At 34.9% G+C, this 21,143-nt stretch overlaps 1 protein-coding gene across 3 annotated transcripts in view; it reads left to right on the top strand.

The window, feature by feature from the left end:
- The window catches only part of LOC110095690 (regulation of nuclear pre-mRNA domain-containing protein 1B), a 99,643-nt gene that overhangs the window by 8,733 nt on the left and 69,767 nt on the right, over positions 1 to 21,143 (top strand). For all 3 annotated transcript variants that reach the window (XM_020821326.2, XM_028692252.1, XM_028692251.1), the window contains one exon: positions 18,504 to 18,751. In XM_020821326.2, the coding sequence (XP_020676985.1) occupies positions 18,504 to 18,751 (248 nt within the window). The remainder of the gene's footprint in view (positions 1 to 18,503; positions 18,752 to 21,143) is intronic.

Genomic DNA, 21,143 nt, shown 5'->3' with positions numbered 1-21,143 from the left:
GGGCATATGTTATCAAATTAAACAAATTAGGAGCAATTGGATCAGGAGGCCATATAGAATTTTAATGTAATTTCTGCTAAAAAAAAGGTTCAAAGGGACATTTTAGAGATAGATTTCACTTGGCCCAAAAAACTTGGGGAAGACATTTGATGATGCTTCAAAATAACGTCCACAGATTCAGGAAGTGCAAAATTAGATGCTGAAGTGAGCAAGACAAGAAGAACGCTGCATTTCAGAAGTTCCCCCTTCCTTCATTTGGGGCAAAATAAATTCATCCAATATTTGTAGCTCACAATTAAGTGAACATCTATTTAGCGTCCATATCTATGTCCCAAAAAATAGGAAAGCTTCGGGATCTATTGCTATTGAAAGAGTATTTAATTGCAAGTTAGAGATTATTTGCATGAAGAATCTCTTGTCTGTTCTTTTCATTTTATTTAGCAATAAATATTTATTACTTTAGTGCTTTCTCATGTGCAGCCAACAAAACACTTATTGGATATTTTCTTCTTGGTTATAATCTATTGAGGATAATATTGTTTCAAAAAGAATGAACAATTATTGAAAGAATGCTTGAACCAATCAAAGATGCCAATGTTTGATACTACGCAATCGAGTATTGAGATGTTTTCTTTTATTAAGGAAAGGTGCAAGCCTCAAGGCATTTCGAGGTGTAAGTGATGTAGAACGGAAACGCCGGCTTTGCTACGGAGAGAATCTTTTCTCCAAAATCTGAGGTTGTTCCTTGCAAAAACTGAAATAAATCTGGGTTTATCCCAGCTCACAAAATCTGAAATTTTCTTCAGGTTTTTATTCAAAACCTGAGAAAATTCTCGGGTAGGAGGATTGAATCATTCTAACAGCCAATCGTGGTCTTCCAAAGCGCTGGACAGCAAGACATCTTTGCTGGCATAAGTGGACAGCAGGCTGTATGGCTCAGGAACTCCAAACAGCAGCTATAAGAGGGCGTTGGACAGCAGCAGGAGGGTTCTGGCAGCAAGCTATATTGACTTTCCTTTGCTGGAATTCTCTGGCTGCAACCTTAGAAGGCAGAAAATTCCACGATAGGTGGAATTTGGAGAGTGATTTGTAAGGGGGGAATTAATGTGCAGGAATTGGAGAGTTTTGCCAGCAACGGAAAGGAAGAGTGACGGGAATTGAAATCAAGGAAAACACTTTTTTTTTTTGGCCAGGTGGGAGTTACGGGATTGACGAGTTGAATTAGAGAATTAACTCCTAAATTCACTCTCAGTTTTGGAAAGTTATGAATGGCCTTAGGCTTTGGAAATGGATTTCAAAATCAATTTAATAAAGGAGAGGAGGCCGGCTGTATCTGGAGCTGAAGGTGGAAATTCTTTCTTAATTCCCATGGCAGTTTTTTTTAGGAAAGAACTAACGTTTGGCCCGTTGAAAATTTCAGCTGCTATTATTTTGGGTTTCCAAAGGTGGATGATAGGGAACAATTAAGACTTCTTAATTTGGGTTTAAAAGGATTAGGAAAGAAAATAATTCACTCCATTTGAATTTTGAAATTTCAAAAATCTGAAATTTAATTTCAGTTTTGATTGAAATTGGGGGGAAATTCTGAGATTTTATTTTAGAATTGATGACATAATGAAATGCCTAATTATTAAGAATGAATTAAGCAATAAATAAATTTGAATTTTGAATTCAAATTCATCGTTAACTTAATCCCTCCAATTTAGGAACGACAATTAATAATTGGGGCAAAGGGAAGGGAGGTGGTCGGCGGGTTGTGAAGAGGTGGCCGGCGGGTTGTGAAAAGGTGGCCGGCGGGATGGTGAAGAGGTGGCCGATGGCTTGGGTGGAGGATGGGGATGTCGACAAGGAGAAAATGAAAAGATAACGAAAAGAATAAAACCACGAACCCGGCCGTCTCCAAGGTTGGTGGGTGATCCGATTGCCCTTCTCCAAGGGACTTCAAATCACGAGCCCGAACCCATCCTGCGGCTGGTGACAACTTCGATTCCACCCATAGGAATCTCACAAACGCTCTCTCACAAGAAGAGCACAAGTGTGAAAAAAAAACAAAAATTTCATATTCATTAACCATCCCATTACAATAGATTAAGGCCTTATATATAGGCCATAACATGAGAAAATCAAAATTACAAAAATGCCCTTGGGCCAAGACACTCACATAAACTATCCTAGGGGTAAAATAGGAAAATACATAAAACAAGAGCTAAAATTCAGAAAATAATACATAAATGAAAATTTAAATAATGGCCGTCGATTTACGACGCCGCCTGTGATAGATGCGCCAAATCTTCGTATTGATGTCCGCATCAGTAAGCTTCAAAATTAAGCCATTAACTTAATTAAAATATAAAATAATAAATACTGTACTAATATTAAAGTAAGATGCTAAAATAAGAGAATGAAAAGTAAAAGTAAGCCACTAAAAGCAATATAAGGCAAAAAACAATGCTAACAAAAATTCTTATAGTTTAACATAAAAAAGTAATTTAATGTCATAATATATGAATTCAAAAGGCTCCCTTTTTCTTACCACGTAGAGGTCTTCATTACAATAATCATTATAATTAATTGCTTTCTCTTCTCCTTAATAATAAGAAAATAGGTGTTGGAGGAGAAGCAACAACGATATTGTAGTGACAACGATGACATGGCGTATCGTGTAGCTGTGAGTTTTTAGATTATTTGGTTCTTCTCAAATTCGAATCGGTTTAGGTATATTAAATATATTTAATTATGTATGCACTTACATATATGTGTATATGCGCGTGCGCACACATTAAAATTTAAAATGACCTAAACACTAATTTTTTAGGCTTATGCCTCTTCAAAATTAAACTATAATTGAGTTGTAGTGTATCTTGAGGTGTGCCTCACCCCATTGAGGTGGAGGCATACATCTTATTATCTTATTTTTCTTCTTTTTTTTAATTGTGTTAATGCAAGCCTTGAGGCGGGCTTCTGATTGCGCAATGTAAACCATGAAAGAGGCTTGAGAAGGGAGTTACTATTATTTGTGATGGTTGAATAGATGCACAAAGAAGACCCTTAATTAATTTCATGGCAATTATGGAATTTGGGCCTATGTTTATGAAGGCCATTAACTTCTGAAGAAGTGTATGAAGATAAGAAATTATTATAGGGTATGTTCCTATGAAGTGGTTCTAAGTAATCACACTGATATTGCAGTAGTTTGCGGAGCTGTAGGAATTCTGATTAAGACTCAGTAACCTCATTTTTTTGTACTCGTTGTGGTGTTCATACATTGAATCTTGCATTGAAGAGTATTTGTTTTCCAAAGAATATAGAATGTGACAAGAATGGAATTGGATTACAAACATAACATGCGATGCAAACTTCATTAATACATTCATCATTAATCATTCAATAAGATTGTAGTTTTTTGATGAATTTGTTATGTTAACATTTTGGTTATAGTTGAGATTCGTTTTGCTTCAACGATCATTTGCTTAGATGACCAAAACAATAAAACATGGATTGTAGACCATGAAAGTGACAAGTTGAGCATATATAGAGAGATGATGTAGATAAGGCTAAATTTGCAAAGCAGAAAATGTTGAATGATTTGTGGTGGGACAAAAACCACTTATTGCTTTTGTAGAGCCAATATATGATATATTAAGAGTGGCTAATACTGATGAGCCTTGTCTATACCTTATGTATTACATGTTCGATTCTATAATAAAAAAGGTGAAAGTCATTATATATCGACATGATGGAAAGGGTGATATTAAAGCTCCATCTTTATTGGATGGTGTATGGCATTCTTGTACAACGATGAAATAAAATCAATACTCTTCTTCATTCTTAGCTCACTCTCTCAATTCAAGTTGACTTGTAAAATTTTCATGAATATTTTCCTACCCCATTTTATAACCATGAATCCTACCTATTAGATGAAATCTTTTGTTGGGTATTATAACCATGTTTGAGAAAGTGAAGCTCCAAAGCGTGTTGCCCAACATAAATATATGAAGATATATTAAACAAGAATAAATGCTTAAAGATATATATTTTTTCAAATATTGAATAAAGATAAATGTTAATTTGTAGTTTGCGAACTTCTATGTATTTAGTGATGCTTTTGTTGATCACGACTCTATAGCTTTTAGAGGCACTATGAATGAAAATATTTGGTGGATGATTTATGGTGCTAGTTCCCCACGATTGTAAAATTTTTCTTTTAATTAGCTCAACCACATTCCCTTCCTATTTTAAAAGAATTTGTCATTCATACAATTTTATTAACTCACTTAAGAGGAACAAGATTATTCTTTTAGAGGGTAAATATTTAATATTTTTGCATACAAATCTTTGGCTTTTATTTGGGAGAAACCCAAAATATACTCAAGAGACACTAAATTGTGGGATATTGATGGGGATACATTAATTACAATGAATGACATTGGATACTTGAAGTTATTAATCTCTCTCTTGATGGCCATATTTGGAAACTATTTTTTTCTAAATTAAGATGAATGTGTCATTGAAGAGAGCACAAACTCCAATGCTAATGATGACCATAGGGTGGAGTATTTTAACTCCAATTAATTTCAATAGGGCATTGATATTATAATTTTTTATTTGTCACGAGCCGGCTCGGTTAGCTCGCAAGTGCGAGGCAGGAACTAATGTCGGACATGAGGAATTAATAAAAACTTTCACATTTCTCTATTAACATGTCTGCAAACATACACAAAATCATTCTCAACATGATGAAAGAGCCTCTAAAGAACTTCAAGTAAAATATTTTTCATTTCATTCATAAACTAAAGTTAACATATACATGAAGATTCAATACAAAAGGAAGTGTTCGAAACAGAACTAACTATCAAGGTTAACCTATACAACCATCTATACCAAAACATCAAAAACTCAAAAAGGAACCTGCCGCCCGTCGTCTCACTACGACGGTACGTGAGGGGAGGTCTATCCGCCATCTATCCTTTACCCGATCCTCCTGAAAAGTGTCCCACAACATGGGTGAGTCACAACTTAATAGGTAAATGCTTTTCAATTAAATTTCAGAAGACAAGGTAGAGAGGTAACATGTATGTAAATGCTTCTAGTATAGGAACAATAAATAAGTCATAACATTTAACTAGCATGCCTCTAAGTCATCAATTAAGCCTCTTTCCTTGGATAAACTTGCAACCAATATCATTGTACATTACATGGCTTGCTTTCATGATTCATGTGATGCTTCTTATGCATATCATATATTACATAATTTATAATCACCCATCTCGAAAGTATCATTTGTACTGATCAGGTACATTTTGTTTGGCCAATCATTTACAATTTGGTTCAAAAGAACCTCCTTTACCATTTGGCTCAAAAGAACATCCTTTACCATTGCTCAAAAGAGCTCATTTACCATTAATACTTCCGCGTCAACATACACATGCACATAATTCTTATATATTCATAAAAGAACTTTAGTATATCCTTCATGCATATGGTCTATTGTTCCATAAGATGCTACATGATTACATGGTTTCATGAGAAAGAGACATGAGCTAAGTACTTTCTTTAAGCATTACATGAGAAGGATATCATTGTATTACAACTATCATATGAGAAAAGCACTTGCATTGTAAACTAACACATAAAGAAAACATGTGCATTGTAGTAGGCATATGGTCATGTGTCTTTAAATCTTTCTTCATGAGCACATATATTTAAGCTAATCATAAGAGCATGTTGCATGACATTTAGGAGCGTGTTAGGATGTAGAAGAAAGACACAATTGCAATAATGTTAAGAATCTCATAACAATACAAGGACATGTGATGCTATCAAATATTTTGTACTTTTATTTTATATTGAACATTAGTATGTTTTTTTCGTTTTTTTAGCTATCCAATGATGGGAAAGCATCCAATGATCATGGTAGGTAGTGCTTGGGGCTTGGTAGACCTTTGGTTTGCTGGCTCGATTGGTCCTTGACTGCTGCTAGTTCACGGGTTGGCTTATGGTCCAAGGTTTTGGGGCCTATGGTGATGTGTGGAGGAGGTTAGTTCGTTGGAGTTGAGCTCATTTTCTTAGTTGCTAGCTCATTAATGATGAGCTAAAGTTTAGTAGCTCATTAATGTTCTAAAGGTAAGCTCATAAGTTGGATTCATTATTGGAGTGGTCTTTTCCCTTCTCCTCCCATTTTCTTCTTTAATATTTATCTTTGTCCCATGGGATTCCGTGGCTGTTTTTGGGCTTCCTGTGCTGGTTGTTTCCCGTGCCATGGCTCCCTGGTTTTCCGGTTGGCTGCTGGATTCCCGAGCTGGGTGGCCTTTTCGTGTCTTTTGGCTCCTCGGTTCTATGCGGGCCTCTTTGGTTCCCGTGGCTGCTTCTTCGGTTCCCTGGCTGGGCTGTTTTTTGAAAAATGCTTGAGGGAATTCCGTGACTTATGATGCTTGGGTTCTTGTGAAAATTCATTAAAGTGGCTATTTGTATTCCCCTTTCTTACCTATAAATATGAGATGTTTTGAGGGGTAGTAGTTGAATATTGAGAGCATTTTTGCTATTGACCTGCGGGTTATTGGAAAAGCTTGCGAGCTTGTTTCATTCTTCTTCCCTTCTCTCGAGGAAAGACTTGCGAGTGCTTTTCACCATTCGTCTTGGATTCTAATCTCTTTCGTCTCTCCGCAAATTCCACTCCATCTGTATCCTTCTTCTTGAGTTTTGGTGGTGTTTGTTGGCTAATTTGGGAGCATTTGCTGGAGGAGTTTGGATTGATCAGTTGGACTATCATGCAGTGGTGGACCATCGGTTTGCTAGCCCTAAAACACTTATTTTACTTAACCTACATTTCGATGTATGTGAGGAACCCGCTCTGACGGTTGTCTAAGGATAGCGTTGTTTTTATTTTCTTTGTTTCTTTGAATTCTCTTCTAGCTTTCTTCGTCGAATTTTTGATGTTATAGATGATTGCTACCATTTGAATCAAGTTTGGTTTTAGTTCTACTCTTTGTTCTGTTGTTCTTGGCTTTTCTAACTAGTGTGCTTACATCAACATGCTATCGTGGAAAGAAAAGAATTCTGAATTTAAAAGATTCACATTTTTCCTACCTTAACTTGCGCACCACTTCCAATTGTCCGATCAAATCCTTTCCTCCACACGTTCAATATCTAAAAGAGACATACACAACGTGTTATATTGTGTAAATATAACTAGTCTCCATAAAAACTTCTTAAATCCTTAATCTATGCTAAAAAAGAGTTCAACCTTATGTCATGTCTAAGTTTTCAAATTAAACCCCTCCCACCATTCATGATATCTCTCATTCCTATTCTCTCTCAATTAGGATTTAGTCAAAATATTAGTTTTGATGCATGCAACATCTCTCCCTACACTCAAAAACACTCAAAATATAATTAAAATACAATTAATTTTCGGATTAAATTAAAATCAAAATTATGAAAAACTTATATTTCATGTAAAAGCCCTACATTAGTCTCTAAAACCCTTCTAAAAACCTTTTGGTACCATAAGGCTAAAAAATTCTACGATTAGGGAAAAACCCTAAATTTTAAAACTCAAAACTTTCATCAATCTTGCATTATTTTTCAATTAGAGGGTCCCTTATGTCATTAAGAACTATTATTGTGAAGGCATCTCCAAAGAAAATCCACTTTGAGTGAAACCCTAATTTTCAAAATTCACATTTTTCATAAAAAACAAATCACATTTGGGTTTAAAAACATCCCTTAACCCTTCCCTAAACTTATCTCAAAGAAATCTCTCATTTCCTCAAAAACCCTAATTTCATTCCTTAGAGAAAACTCAAGGAAAAGGAGAGAAAGCTCTTGCAAAACACTTATCTTAGCCTTCCCTTAGATTTTCCTACAATTTTCTCCACGAACGGCCACCGGAAACCGCCGCCCGAAGCTTCCCGGCCGCCTTACCCGTCCGCCTCTCCCTCTTTCTCCGCTCGGTTTAGGCCACTAAAACGAATGGAGGACCGAAACATTTCGGTCCCCTATTTAGAATGGAATGCCTTCATATTAATTGCCTAATTACCTAAAAGATCTCACTTAAACTCTTCTCTATTCAAATGACATCAAGGGCAAAGTTGTCATTAAGAGTTTTCCGAAAATTTTAACTCTCAAAATACTTAAAATTCGATATGGGTTCTATACATCATTTCGCTCAGAATTTTGCGCTCTATTTTATAAAATTTATTGCGTCGAATTCCGACGACTTTCAAATTTTCTCTTAAAACTCGTCGCGACACATCGAAAAGCGTGCGAGGTCTAAAACGGCATTTTTTTGCGGGTTTTACATTATTTTAGGAGGTTTTTAACATTTTGTAATTGATAATGATATTGAAAAAACTGTGGGAACTAAAAAAATTAATGAATGGTAATGTAATAAAACATTTCTTTTATTATTAAAATGCCTTTTTCTTTTATCGTTATTGTATACCTATAATCTTCTTCCTAGGTATTTTTAACAAGTAGTGATCGAGTCGTGACGAGGGTAATTGCTGGGCGAATCCCTTAAAGGATTCGTCGGGGACTAGTAGAGGAACTTGCTCAAGGAGAATAACGAGTGTCACTCGCTCACATTCGCTAAGGAGCTTGTCCTACGCTGGGCGACCAAAAACTTCCTCACCGAGCAAACAGATCGCTACTCATCTCAGTCAAATCTTCCTCTCGGCTCACTAGACTTAGGTACATGAAAGTGCCTACCCCAAGGACTTCACACTCCATTTGGCTACTGCTACTAGGCTCAGGGATTGTTTACCTCTACAAACACCTCTATTCGCTTTTCATGACAAGGTGTCCTTGAGCCCCTACACTAGTTACCAACCTGATAAGAGAATTTGCTAGCTACATGTCCATTTCCTCTCAGTACTTGCCCATAGATTTTCCCTACACCTACTTGCCTCTCTTAAGTCGCTCGACGATATACAACTCTCCCGACCATTAACTTTGCCTTATTGCAGCCAATCTAGAGGTGACACATATCCTAAATTATTGTGTAGCGTTGTACATGTCAATATTTAAAATTGCGTAATCGGGTATTGAGGTGTTTTGTGAAGAATAGATATATAATACATCCATCCATCCATTTATGCATCCATAAATACATACAAGTAAATAAAAATATGAGTTCATGTTTGATTTTTGGGACAATTACACGTAGTTGTTTTAATGAAAATATAGGAGTCATGTTTAAATTATTGTAAGTTTCCTGTAAATGTCTTTATGTTTTGGTTATGCACAATGTTCTATGTTGATTTTAACTCTACATAGAAGTAGGTTTCTATATCACCTTGTTTCTATAAAAAGATTCTATATCACCACATCAAAGTAGGTTTCTATGATTGTATTCATTGGATAATCGATAAGATTCAAGCCAAGACTTAATAATTTCGGCCATTTTGGCAGCCAGGGTGTTAAAACCGTGAATGATGTTTGTAGGCAGATATTTTGTTCCTGGTACTTACTAGCTAAATCCCTTAACCAATGAAGCTATTTGTTGTTTCTTTAAAACGGAGTTCTCATCTATTATTGTTTAGTACGTGTTATATAACCTTTTGAGAATTTTAAAATTGCTGGGAAAATGACTACTGAAATAGAAAAGTTTTGTTCTCTTATTTTATCCTAACAACTTCATACGACTCATCAATTTCTTGCAAAGTCTGCACCATCAAGGAGTTCTCCTCATCCTACGATTAATGCCCCATTACGTGGTATAAATTTTAGTATTTCTGATCAACTGCAGTATTAACAAATCTTAGCATATGCTTATGACTATGTAATTTGATTTTGAAAGTACTTTATTTCTGTAATTTTGTCTTAGGAAATACTTTGGTTGGTATAAACTTCAACCAGATTCTGAAAATTTGTACAACAGCAACAATAACAACATCAAGCTTTTGTCCCACTACGTGGGGTCGGCTACATGAATCCTTTTTGGCCATTGTGTCCTATTAAAAGTCAAATTCTTATTTATTATTTCTAATATTTTCTAACCAAGTCTTTTTAGGTCTACCTCTACCTTTCTTAACATAAGTCAAATATAATACCTCAACTTTCCTAACCGGGTCATCGGAAGGCTTCCTTTTGATGTGACCAAACCATCTAAGGTTCTGAAAATTTGTAAAATGGACAAAAGAGTTCTCCACTAGTTTTATGAAATTCAAATATGAGGGCTGTATCTGATACAGTTTAATTAGCATGATTATTTGTTTTCTTTATTTTAGTTATCATGATTATTTGTTTCCTTTATTTTAATTAGCATTATTATTTGTTCCCTTTATTTTTATTATGTTTCTTGTTTTAAAGAATGTTATTGAGAGCTGATTTGTTGTAATAGGAAAATAATAAAGAATGTATTTTAGGGTTGATTTGATATAATAAAAAATGAATGACTTCCTCTCTATTTATTTTTTTCTCTTAACTATTTAAAAGTACTGAAGGAAAAATACGGTTCTCATTCACAGTTTTTTATGGCATTAGAACATGAATTTTGATCCTCGCACCCCTTTGCTCTTCTACATGCTTGATTGCGTCGTGTGAAACATCACATTGGCTCCTTTGCATTAAGCTGTGGTGGCCTTATGTTTCCAACTTCATTCATCCTTCATGGGTGCGACACCATTATGTTAGACCGGGGCTCACATTATGAGCCTCATCTCCATATCAGATCATCTCTCAACTTAAATTGTCACACGACGATTGCCCTCTTTTGACTTACTTTGGTATTTTATAGTGATTGCATCATCGACATCACTTATCTTCATAGCTTATGTCTCTTATTGTTGCAACTCTGCTTCAATGATTCACTATCGCAACTCGCTCCTTTGACTCCTTATCATGACTTACTTATTTGTCTCAGCTCCCTTATCCCCATCGAACTCCAATCTTAACAGGGGCCACAAGATTTTGGCTTCTACTTGAAGTCACCTCTTGAGTTGCTGACCTCTTCTTGCTAGATCCCTCAATCAGACTTTTCAAGCTTGATTCATCAATCTCCTATGGTCGTCAACCTGCAATGGTAGTCATATTTGCTTTCTTACCAACCGGTGTTTATGCTCCATGGATCTTCCTACTTTGTTCATTGATCTCTTGTAGTCTTAGATCCATCGATTAGACTTTTCTATTTTGAATCATCTATATCTTGTGACCATCTACTGTTGTCAATATCTTGTGACCATCTACTATCATCGATCTCTAGTATTGATTGACAATCTGTCCTGTTGTTCCTCAGCTTGAGTGCCTCTTTATACTATATTTTTTTCAGTATGACTAAATATAAGATAGCAATTGAATGGCAGAACTCCATTCCTAAAGGGCTGGAACTATTCAACCAAGAACAAATGAACTTTAGAGAAAGTTCGATTAATCACACAGAATAAACTCTGTTTTTGGCTACTCATAAAAAACTTGATATACTTATTTATTATAGAAGGGAAAAATATTAGGAAGGAGCAGAGCTCCCTTCATGTCTTGAGTAAGGTTAATAATTCAAGTTGAGTCCTGACACCAGCAAACATTCCCTAGATAATGCCTCCTATGAACATGTAAATATTGAATTGATTAGTAATAATCGTGACGTACTAATTGCTTTGAGAAAAAGTGCAAGATATTGTATAAATCACCACATTTGTTACTTAGTATTATTTGTTACCAATATCAACCAAGTACAAACCCCAATGTGAATTGCTAAATCAATTAAAATTCTTGAATGAAAAGTTGCCATCTTCGAAGAGATTGAAGCAGTTGGAAAGGTCAAAACATAGGAGATTAATGGTTTGCCACAGTGAAAGCACTACTAGGCTGCAAATGAATTTTTACTAGCAAATATGAGGATAATCGAAATATACAGAAGTTCATGGCCTGACTTATGGAAAAAGTGCTTACATAATTCTATGGGATCAACTATTAAGAGACTTTTACTCCCTTAGAAAATTAAATACAATATGAGTTCTCTTATCTGTTAGGAATAATTTGGATTGTCCTCCTTTTTAGTTGGATATCAAAATTTTTTTCCTTAATGGTGATTTTGAAGAAAAACTCTACTTGGAAATTCCTTATGGTCGAACAATGCCTGCAAACTTAAAATATTCTTATATGGCTTGAAGTAATCCCCACTAGATTCTACATATTCACAAAAGTGGTCAAATTTTATGGGTCTAAACAATGTTAAGCTAATCATACTTCTTTTGTCAAAAGATTACCTGAAGACAATTTTGTTGTTTTGATTACATATTTTGATGACATCATTTTATATGAGACTTTGTAGATGAAGTAAGCAAACTCAAGAGATTTCTTTGTCAAATAATTCAAGATTAAAAACTTAAGAAATCTAAAATATTTTTTTGGGAATGGATGTGGCTCTACCTCGTTAGGGTATCTCGGTCTCACAATTTAAGTATTTATTAGAACTCTTAAAAGAAACATGAATATTGGGGTGTAAAGCTAAAAATACTCCCATGAATTTGAATGCCAAACACCGAAGATGATTGTGTGCTAATTGATAAGGATTGATATTAAAGAATTGTTGACTTACTCATTTATCTCTCTCACACTAGGCCTAATATTGGATTCTTAGTAAGTGTGGCCCGCCAAATTATGAATTTCCCTACTACAAGTCATTTTGAAGTTGTTTTTAGAATTCTAAGATATTTGAAAAGGACTTCAGTAAAAGGAATGTTATTCGAACATAACTCATGTTGGAAGATTTATGCTTCATTAATGCTGATTTTAAAGGCTTAATTATGGATTACAAGTCTACCTCTTAAGGTATTTTACATTTGTATGGGGAAAATGTTGTCACGTGACTGAACAGTGGTTGCCTGAAGCAACACTGAGGCTGAGCTTATAGAATTGGCATGGAATATGTGGAATAATATGGTTAAATAATCAATGAAGCTATTGTGCGCTAATCTAGCTGCAATAAATATTGTTAGAAATCTTGTACATTATGATTGAACAAAACATGTCAAGATAGACACTGTTAAGGATGAGTAGATAATGAGATTATATTACTTTAGCATACTCCAACTCACCATCAAATTATAGACCTTTCCACAAAGGCCCTTCCTGGGGTAATTTTTGAAGAATATGTGTTTTAAGCTGAGAATGGTAAATATTTTTTTATCCAATTTGAGAGAGAGTTTTGAATTATATATATGAGGATTATATTAGGCTTATATAGTAAATAATATGATTATTTGTTTCCTTTTTTTCTATTATGTTCTTATTTTAGATAATGCAATTGAGCGTTGATTTGCAGTAGCAGTTAAAAGAAAAAATGCATTTAAGCGTTGATTTGATGTAATAAGGAAAAAAAAAAACACCCTCTGCTGTATTGGTTGTTCTGAGTGTAGAATGAAGATTACAATTCTCCAATCCAATTTCTTTAAGTTCGAAAAAATTACATGAGTCAATTGCTTATCAGATGAAGTGTTCACATTCACTAGCACTCTATCTCTCGCTCTACTATGCGTTTGTACTGTCTTACACTTGACTCTCGCTTTGCCCCATTTTCGATTGTACCTCATAATCGCTATTTTGTGTTCGTGCTCATTCGGTTCCTTAGCTACTTGGTCCTTTTGCCAATTTGTATTATTTGCTTCTTCTACCTCTGTGTTGATGACTCTCTATTATGCCCTTGCTTATGATTTGGATGCTTGCTTCTCTGATGTGGGGCATTTTCCTCTTAGTTTAGGAGCATATGCCGTCACCGGTCTCAACCCCTAAAAGTGTCCTTTTTTTGCTTTGGTCTGTCTCGCAACTGCTGAAAATTTTGCCCTTGCCCTCCTCTTCATGTTAGACATTGTTCCTCATTGCTTGCCCTGCCTCTAGATCATTTCTCAGAACACCATTCCATAAATTTCACTTGCTCCTCCCCAGGTACTTTCTCATTTTTATGCTTCCGTCTTAGGGCTTATCCTACATGGAGTCTCTTTTTTCCTTACACTCCATGGTTATTTACTATAGGGCTATTAGGGAGAAAAGAGTCCTTGTCCTCTACGTATTCAATTTCCCTAAATATTTATAGCGAACGTCTATAACAACTCATCACAAGCAGCCCTCCTCATTTCAAGATAAACTAGCTTGTATTTTGTTCGATGAGGAAATCTCTGTGTTGCTATATCTTTTTTCTTTCTCCCTTTTTGAAAATTTTTCATGAGATCATCCTATTATGAAGGATGTTTGTAGATTCATGGTCAATCTGCACTTAGTTAGGGGTTGTGCTGTTCGATTTACTGATTTTTGTCATTGTTCTTATTAAGTTAGTGCAATAATATGATTATTCAAAACTTTTGTCTTGAAGGTCATACCATGTGGATAGGTTCCTAATATATAAATATATATATATATATATATATATATACATACATACTATAGTGGTCATGTCATTTTGAATATGTTTTCAAATATCCAATTACTCTAGTTTGTGTTATTTTTTCACGTCTATGTAGTCACCACTTAATCAATCCATTTTGTATTATGTTGGCTCAATTTTTGTTAAACCGCTTTAAATGGATATTGCTATTGTTAGGCTATCTAGGCTGTCAATTGCTATGTTATTGATCAAAAGGTATACTGTGCCTTCAGAGAAAGAAAATTGGATTGATTTCATAGCTAGTGGCCGCTGGAAAAGTTAAAGTCAAAGACATTCCTCTTTATTATTTTTCTTGAAAATTGTTTGGTCATAAGTTCCCAGGATGTTTCAAGGCACACCCAGAGTTGAGGAAATCTTATAACTGTGGTGGCGGGTATCATTATTTTGGCCAAATTTTTTTCTTCTAATGCTATGTTGGAAGTTTCTACTACTTTTGATTTGGTTTATACACAAAACTTTGAATCCTTCTTGGAATTAGCATCTTCTCGGCCTACCAGCCCAGCAAATTGGATTTGCCTCGTGCCTAGTCACATGAGTTTCTTAATCTGGAGCCACATAGGGGTTTTGCTCTTGATGATTATGGTGTTGTTGGGGATATCGGCGTTCTAAATTTTTTTTTTGGCTTTGATATTTGCATTTCTAGCATAGAAGAACTATCTAACAAGAAATGTCAAATTCCATATAACAGGATTGGGGAAAAAGAAAGAAAATACATCAGGCTTTAAGTTAGATGTTCTTAATGAGGGACCTTGGAAATTTTTACTTTTGGGAGTTGGTTTATTTGCTGCATGTTGGCATTTTAGTGTATTTTATTTGTAGTTCTTTTCATCTAGCAATGTTATGCAATTACTTCATGTTATACTCGTCTCAATGACTGATGATAATATTTGTTTGCCTTTAATAAAAAGAGTGCATCGATAATTATTTTGAAAAATTAGAAGACCTCGTGATATGACAGATGGTGTACAATCATAAAGTTCAGGCACCCATGTTTTAATCATTCAATGCGCTTGACCTTTTTGTAAACTTAAGGATGGTTTATGTGTTGAAATTCTCTCGTAGATTGATAAGCTTAACGTTATATTGAAACCTTTTAGCAATATTCCCTAGTTTGTGCTAGGTTTGGCAGAACCTCGGAAGATAAATTGTTTATTTTCTAGGCATCAAATACTATATAGCTTGGGAGGATTTCTAATTGGTTTTGATGACTTTGGTGGCTTAAGAGTTGATCAAGGAATTATTGGAGTTCTACTTTATAAAACATGTTATGGGGTATAACACTTACTTCTATGGTGTGGAACCTTTTTGTGAACAAGTGGGTGCTTTGGCCTCACATTGCAATATCTGGCCATCATTCTTATCTACTGAACAATTAAATTGACTAGCATGTATTCTTGCTCTATAGTTTTCTAGTGGATTTTGTTATTTGTGATTTATTTAATTATTTATCATATTTAGGTCACTCATGTATGCCATTATTTAATGATAGGTCTTATGGTTTAAAACGACCACACTTGGTCCTCATATTTACTTTGATTTATTCATAGGTTCTTCTATCTAGATTATATTAAGGATAATTAAAATATCGTTTTTATCTTTTTAATCCAATCAATTTTCTCTCTTCTTTAAAATTATGCATCCAGATTTGCCTTATTCTCTCTTGCCCATTCTCATTTCCGTTCATCCTCTTTCTCTTGCGCTCATTCTATTTTTTCATCTCTTTATTCCTAAAATAAGGTCAGAAAGGTTTCTTGGGCAATTTCATTTAGAAAAAAAATTCTTTGACTAAACTGCGTTGCTAGTAAAATCCAAATAGAAGTAAACTTCTTGTTGATTATGATAAATATTAATGACCTCATCATCATCATCATTACATCATAAGGCTTATCCAGATTATTTGCGATTGACTTTATGAATCCTCATATTTCATTTATTCTTACCAAGTATTGTATGGGTGTTAAACTTTATTTTCATAAAATTTGGACAGCTTTTATTCATTTTGTTCTTATATCTATTCCTTTTCTTTTCCAGTCCTTCAAAATCAATAAAAAACTTCTTAAATTTTGTACTGTTGCTTTGTATACTTTTCTTTAAGCGTCTTTTTCAAATCTCACCTCTACAACAGATGTTGCATAATAATAAATTGGTTCTCCATTGTTGATATAATTTTTCTAAGCTTATGTTCTATTGCCCTTTGACTCGTAAGATTGCTTAGTTCTTATAAACTGGCACGAAAATGCTTTTTCTTCAATCATTGACATCTTATTTGAAAGATTTTATACTATTCCGATATCAACCAATCTTTAAATTTCACTTGATATATCATCTTAACTTAAAGTCCTATTTTATGCAATTTCTTTTGAGTTAATTCCTATTAACTCTTAGGATTTTGATAATAATGAATTGATTCTCCATTATGGACATAATTTTTCTAAGCTTATGTTCCATTAGCCTTTGACTTATAAGTTTTGCTTTGTTCTTAAAAACTGGGGACAGAGTGCTTGTTCTTCAATCATTGATATCTTATTTGTCCATAGAATTTCATTATAAGATGTTGTATTATTCCAATATCAACCACTTTAAATATCAATTGATATATCATCTTAAACTACAATTTTATTTATGCAACTTTCTCTGAGCTAACTCCTATGAACTGTTAGAATTCTGATCCTTTTGCCCATTTATAATATTTTATTTATTTGAAGTCTCTCATTTAATAATATACAAATCCCATTTTCTTTGAAGTCTTTATCTTTATCGAATAATTTATCTTCACTCTTTGTAAATTTCACGTGATTAAGCTCTCCAAGCCACTTTTCTATTATCTTTGCTACGTAGTATCTCTTTTCTCATTCATAGCATCCAACGCATCACGTAAATTATGGGAGGATGTAGCGGTGGTTTTTTAAATTGTTATGCGATTTTTAGGTAACAAACATCTCAGTGGCGCAGCTAAATATGAGTGCCTCTGTATATGGGATTGAAGAAAACATATGAATGGAGGACACAAAAATGAGATTAGTAGATGCTATCAAACCTTAAACTTTCTAATCATATAACTCTTTCGACCAAGTACCGTTCTCATGTTTTTGCTAGATTCTTGCGGAGAAAAAAATGAACTAAATACCCTTGCCTATCCCATGGTTTAAAATTGCGTAATATGAGGCTCGCCTTGAGGCCCGCCTTTGCGCAATTCCAGTAAAAAACGCCTTGATGCTTACGCCTTGAGTTTTTTTTATGAGGCTTGCGCCTCAAATTGGTTGAGGCCCGCATTGAGGCCTGCCTCGCCTCACTGGCATGAGGCCTACACCTCTCGCTATATATATTAAAACTTACTTAAATCTTGAAGTAAATGCCCGACATTGGACTCTATAGGAGAGGAGGAAGGGGAGAGAGCAGTTCATCATAATGATGATTCAAATGAAGAACCCCTTAGTGATGACAGTGTTGATGACTTATGAGTTCTTATGTGATATATCATTGCTATTTATTTTTGGAAATCGGAATTATATGTTAATGAAAAGAATACTGGGATTTCGGAAAGGTAGAATTTTGAGTTGAACTATATTTCATGTTGTCTTATTATTGAGATATTTTGATTTCACTTCATATCTTATGCTTTGTTTATGTTTTATATTATTCACTCATTAGTATATAACAAATTTATCATTTTATGTTTACGCATTCTTTTGATTTTGAGGCTTACGCCTCAAAACGCCTTGAGGCTTACTCCTTGCCTCACGAATGAAAAACGCCTCAATACCCGAATACGCAATTTCAAACAGTGGCCTATCCAGCCTTGGACTAGAAATGTTCAGTTTGTTGGTAGACCATAACAGGAGGAATTATGGAAACATGAAATTTATAAGATGAATGGATTGAATAAGGCTTGATTTGATTTGCTTCTACTCAATTTGAATACTACTACTTCGACATTATTGCAAAGGATTAAGCTATGTTATTCTATGCATAACAAGCTTAGATTCCATCTCGCCTTTTCGTCAAAATATTTTTTTTATTCTTTTTGTGCATTCTCTTGATGTACAATATAAGCTTGCTATCTGCTTTTCACTGTCATCTTGTTGAGAGCTTTCCTCTTTTTTGTATTTCTGACTTTTAACAGCTTTGTCACATTGGTGCATCAATAATCGGAAAAAAGCTCGACAGATTGTTGAGATCTGGGAGAAATTGTTCAATAGCTCTTCGAAAGAACAAAAGGTTCCTTTTTTGTATCTTGCAAATGATATACTTCAGAATAGTAGGCGCAAGGGAAGTGAGTTTGTAAATGAGTTCTGGAAAGTGCTTCCTGGTTCCTTAAAAGGTGCCCATGAAAATGGCGAAGAGAATATAAAGAACTCCGTGATGAGATTAGTGAGTCATTTCTTCATTTTCTTTAATTTTATTACACCAAATAATGCTTAGTTACCAATGGCATCTATTAAGTGGATGACACCTAATTTGATATGTCCCCTTCCGATGTTTTTAGCATGTAATCTAATCATTCTATTTGATTAATTGTGTTAAATATATTTGCATACCTATTTCTACTTCTACACATATGCCTATGCATGATAAACATGTCTGCATATATGCATTAGTTTCCCTTTTCAATGTAACTGTTTATTTTTCTATTTAAAAGGTTTTATTTATTTACATACTTATCTTTCATTGTTATCAGGTACGAAGAAGTTTTTCTTGTCAGCTAAATCCCTCTATTTGATTTCTAATATTAAATATGCTTAGGTACATATTTGTTTTGTGATTACACTCATTTGGTGATGCAATCAAAAAAATCTATAGGGCATCTAGATTGCATATAAACTTTCGTCTTACTTTTAAAAAATAATTTTAACAAATACAAACTCAATTAAAATGAAATAAAACGACACCTTACAACTTTCATATATTTTAGAACATAAAAAAACCTAAAATAGCTTTTCATAGTTTGAGAAGAAAGATACAAATGGGGTGGACACTTGCGGCGAGAAGAAGTAGATAAGAACCCCGAGACGAATTCATAGAGAGGGGAAGAGAAAGGGACTAGCTCACAAGCTTATCCAAGAAGAAACCCACAGGTTTTTAGCTCCAAAAATTCATCTCCACAAAACTCTCTAAAAAGTCACAAATCAGCAACCATATATAAGAGAGGAGAGGGAGCCAAACTGCCCAAACAGCCGCCCTATGCATCCAATCGGCAAAGGGGAGGCAGAATGCCAACAGGCAGCCGACTGGAGCAGCACACAAAGGGGTAGCAGGACACAGCCAACGAACGTGCAATGCCAGAAACCGGGCAAGCACGGAAACAAAGGGCCAAACAGGGAAAATGAACCGAACAGCCAAGTGGGTAGAAATAAAAAAGCCATGGAACAGGAACAACCACCAGGAATCAGCCGATCAAGTCCCAACACCAAACTATGGGAAATAATTGGCCAAGCCCATATATAGAAATATAAGCCCACCAATAAATACCCAAATATGCATGCCTTGCATCAATTTCAGCCACTCCCCCCCTGCCTACATCAGATTCTCCTCCGGTTGAAAGAGCTCATCACATGATGAGATGAATTTAGAATTTTCTTGACGAGTTGAAGGCGCAACTTCTAATTCTTGAATTAAGGTTGCATATTTTCTCTGAATCACTTCTCTTTCTTTCTTAAACTGGTCTTGCAGAAGTTTCTTTTTATTATCGTATTTTTCCGTACACAAGTGCATTTTCATCTGAAGTTTGTATAACTCATTTTGAATCGGATTAGTAGAACTATCTTGGGAAGGAACCTAGCTGTTGTTTGGAATTTGGACTTCAAGATTACTTGGCTGATTTTCACCCATGGTTTCATGTTTTTCCATTTTTGTAAACACTTAATAAAAGGAGACACAAAAAACCTAGTCTCTGATACCAAATTGATGCAATCAAAAAAATCAATAGGGTATCTAGATTGCATATAAACTTTCATCTTCCTTTCAAAAAACAATTTTAACAAACACAAACTCAACTAAAATGAAACAAAACGACACTTTACAACTTTTATATATTTTAGAACGTAAAAACACCTAAAACATCTTTTCGTAGTTTGAGAAGAAAGATACAAATGGGCTAGACACTTGCAGCGAGAAGTAGTAAGAAGCCCGAGACAAATTCATAGAGAGGGGAAGAGAAAGGGGACTAGCTCGCAAGCTATCCAAGAAGAAACCCGCAGGTTTTTAGCTCCAAAAATTCATCTCCACAAAACTCTCTAAAATGTCACAAATCAGCCACCATATATAGGAGAGGAGAGGGAGGCAAACAACCTAAACAGCCGCCCAATGCAACCAATCAGCAAAGGGGAGGCGGCCAACAGGTAGCCGATTGGAGCAGCACACAAAGGGGTAGCAGAACACAGCCAATGAACGGACAACGCTAGGAATCAGCCAAGCAGGGAAAGGAAGGGCCAAACATGGAAAATGAACGGAACAGCCAAGCGGGTAGGAACCAAAAAACCACGGAACAGGAACATCCACCAGGAATCAGCTGAACACGTCCCAACACCAAAAAACATGAAATAATGGGCCCAGCCCATATATAGAAATATAAGCCCACCAATAAATCCCCAAATATGCATGTCTTGCATCAATTTCAGCCAACCCCCTTTGCCTACATCATTTGGGTATCACTGTTAATCACTTAAAATTTTTTTCTGAAGGAAGAATTATTATGGTTGATTATCAAACGGTGATCTCCGAGAATATAGCACAATTGAGATTACATTTTTCTTTGGGAGTAGGA

Source organism: Dendrobium catenatum, unplaced genomic scaffold, assembly GCF_001605985.2.
Source record: "Dendrobium catenatum unplaced genomic scaffold, ASM160598v2 original_scaffold_153559, whole genome shotgun sequence".
In the NCBI taxonomy this organism is placed as follows: Eukaryota; Viridiplantae; Streptophyta; class Magnoliopsida; order Asparagales; family Orchidaceae; genus Dendrobium; species Dendrobium catenatum.
This window is presented reverse-complemented; position numbering and strand designations above follow the sequence as displayed.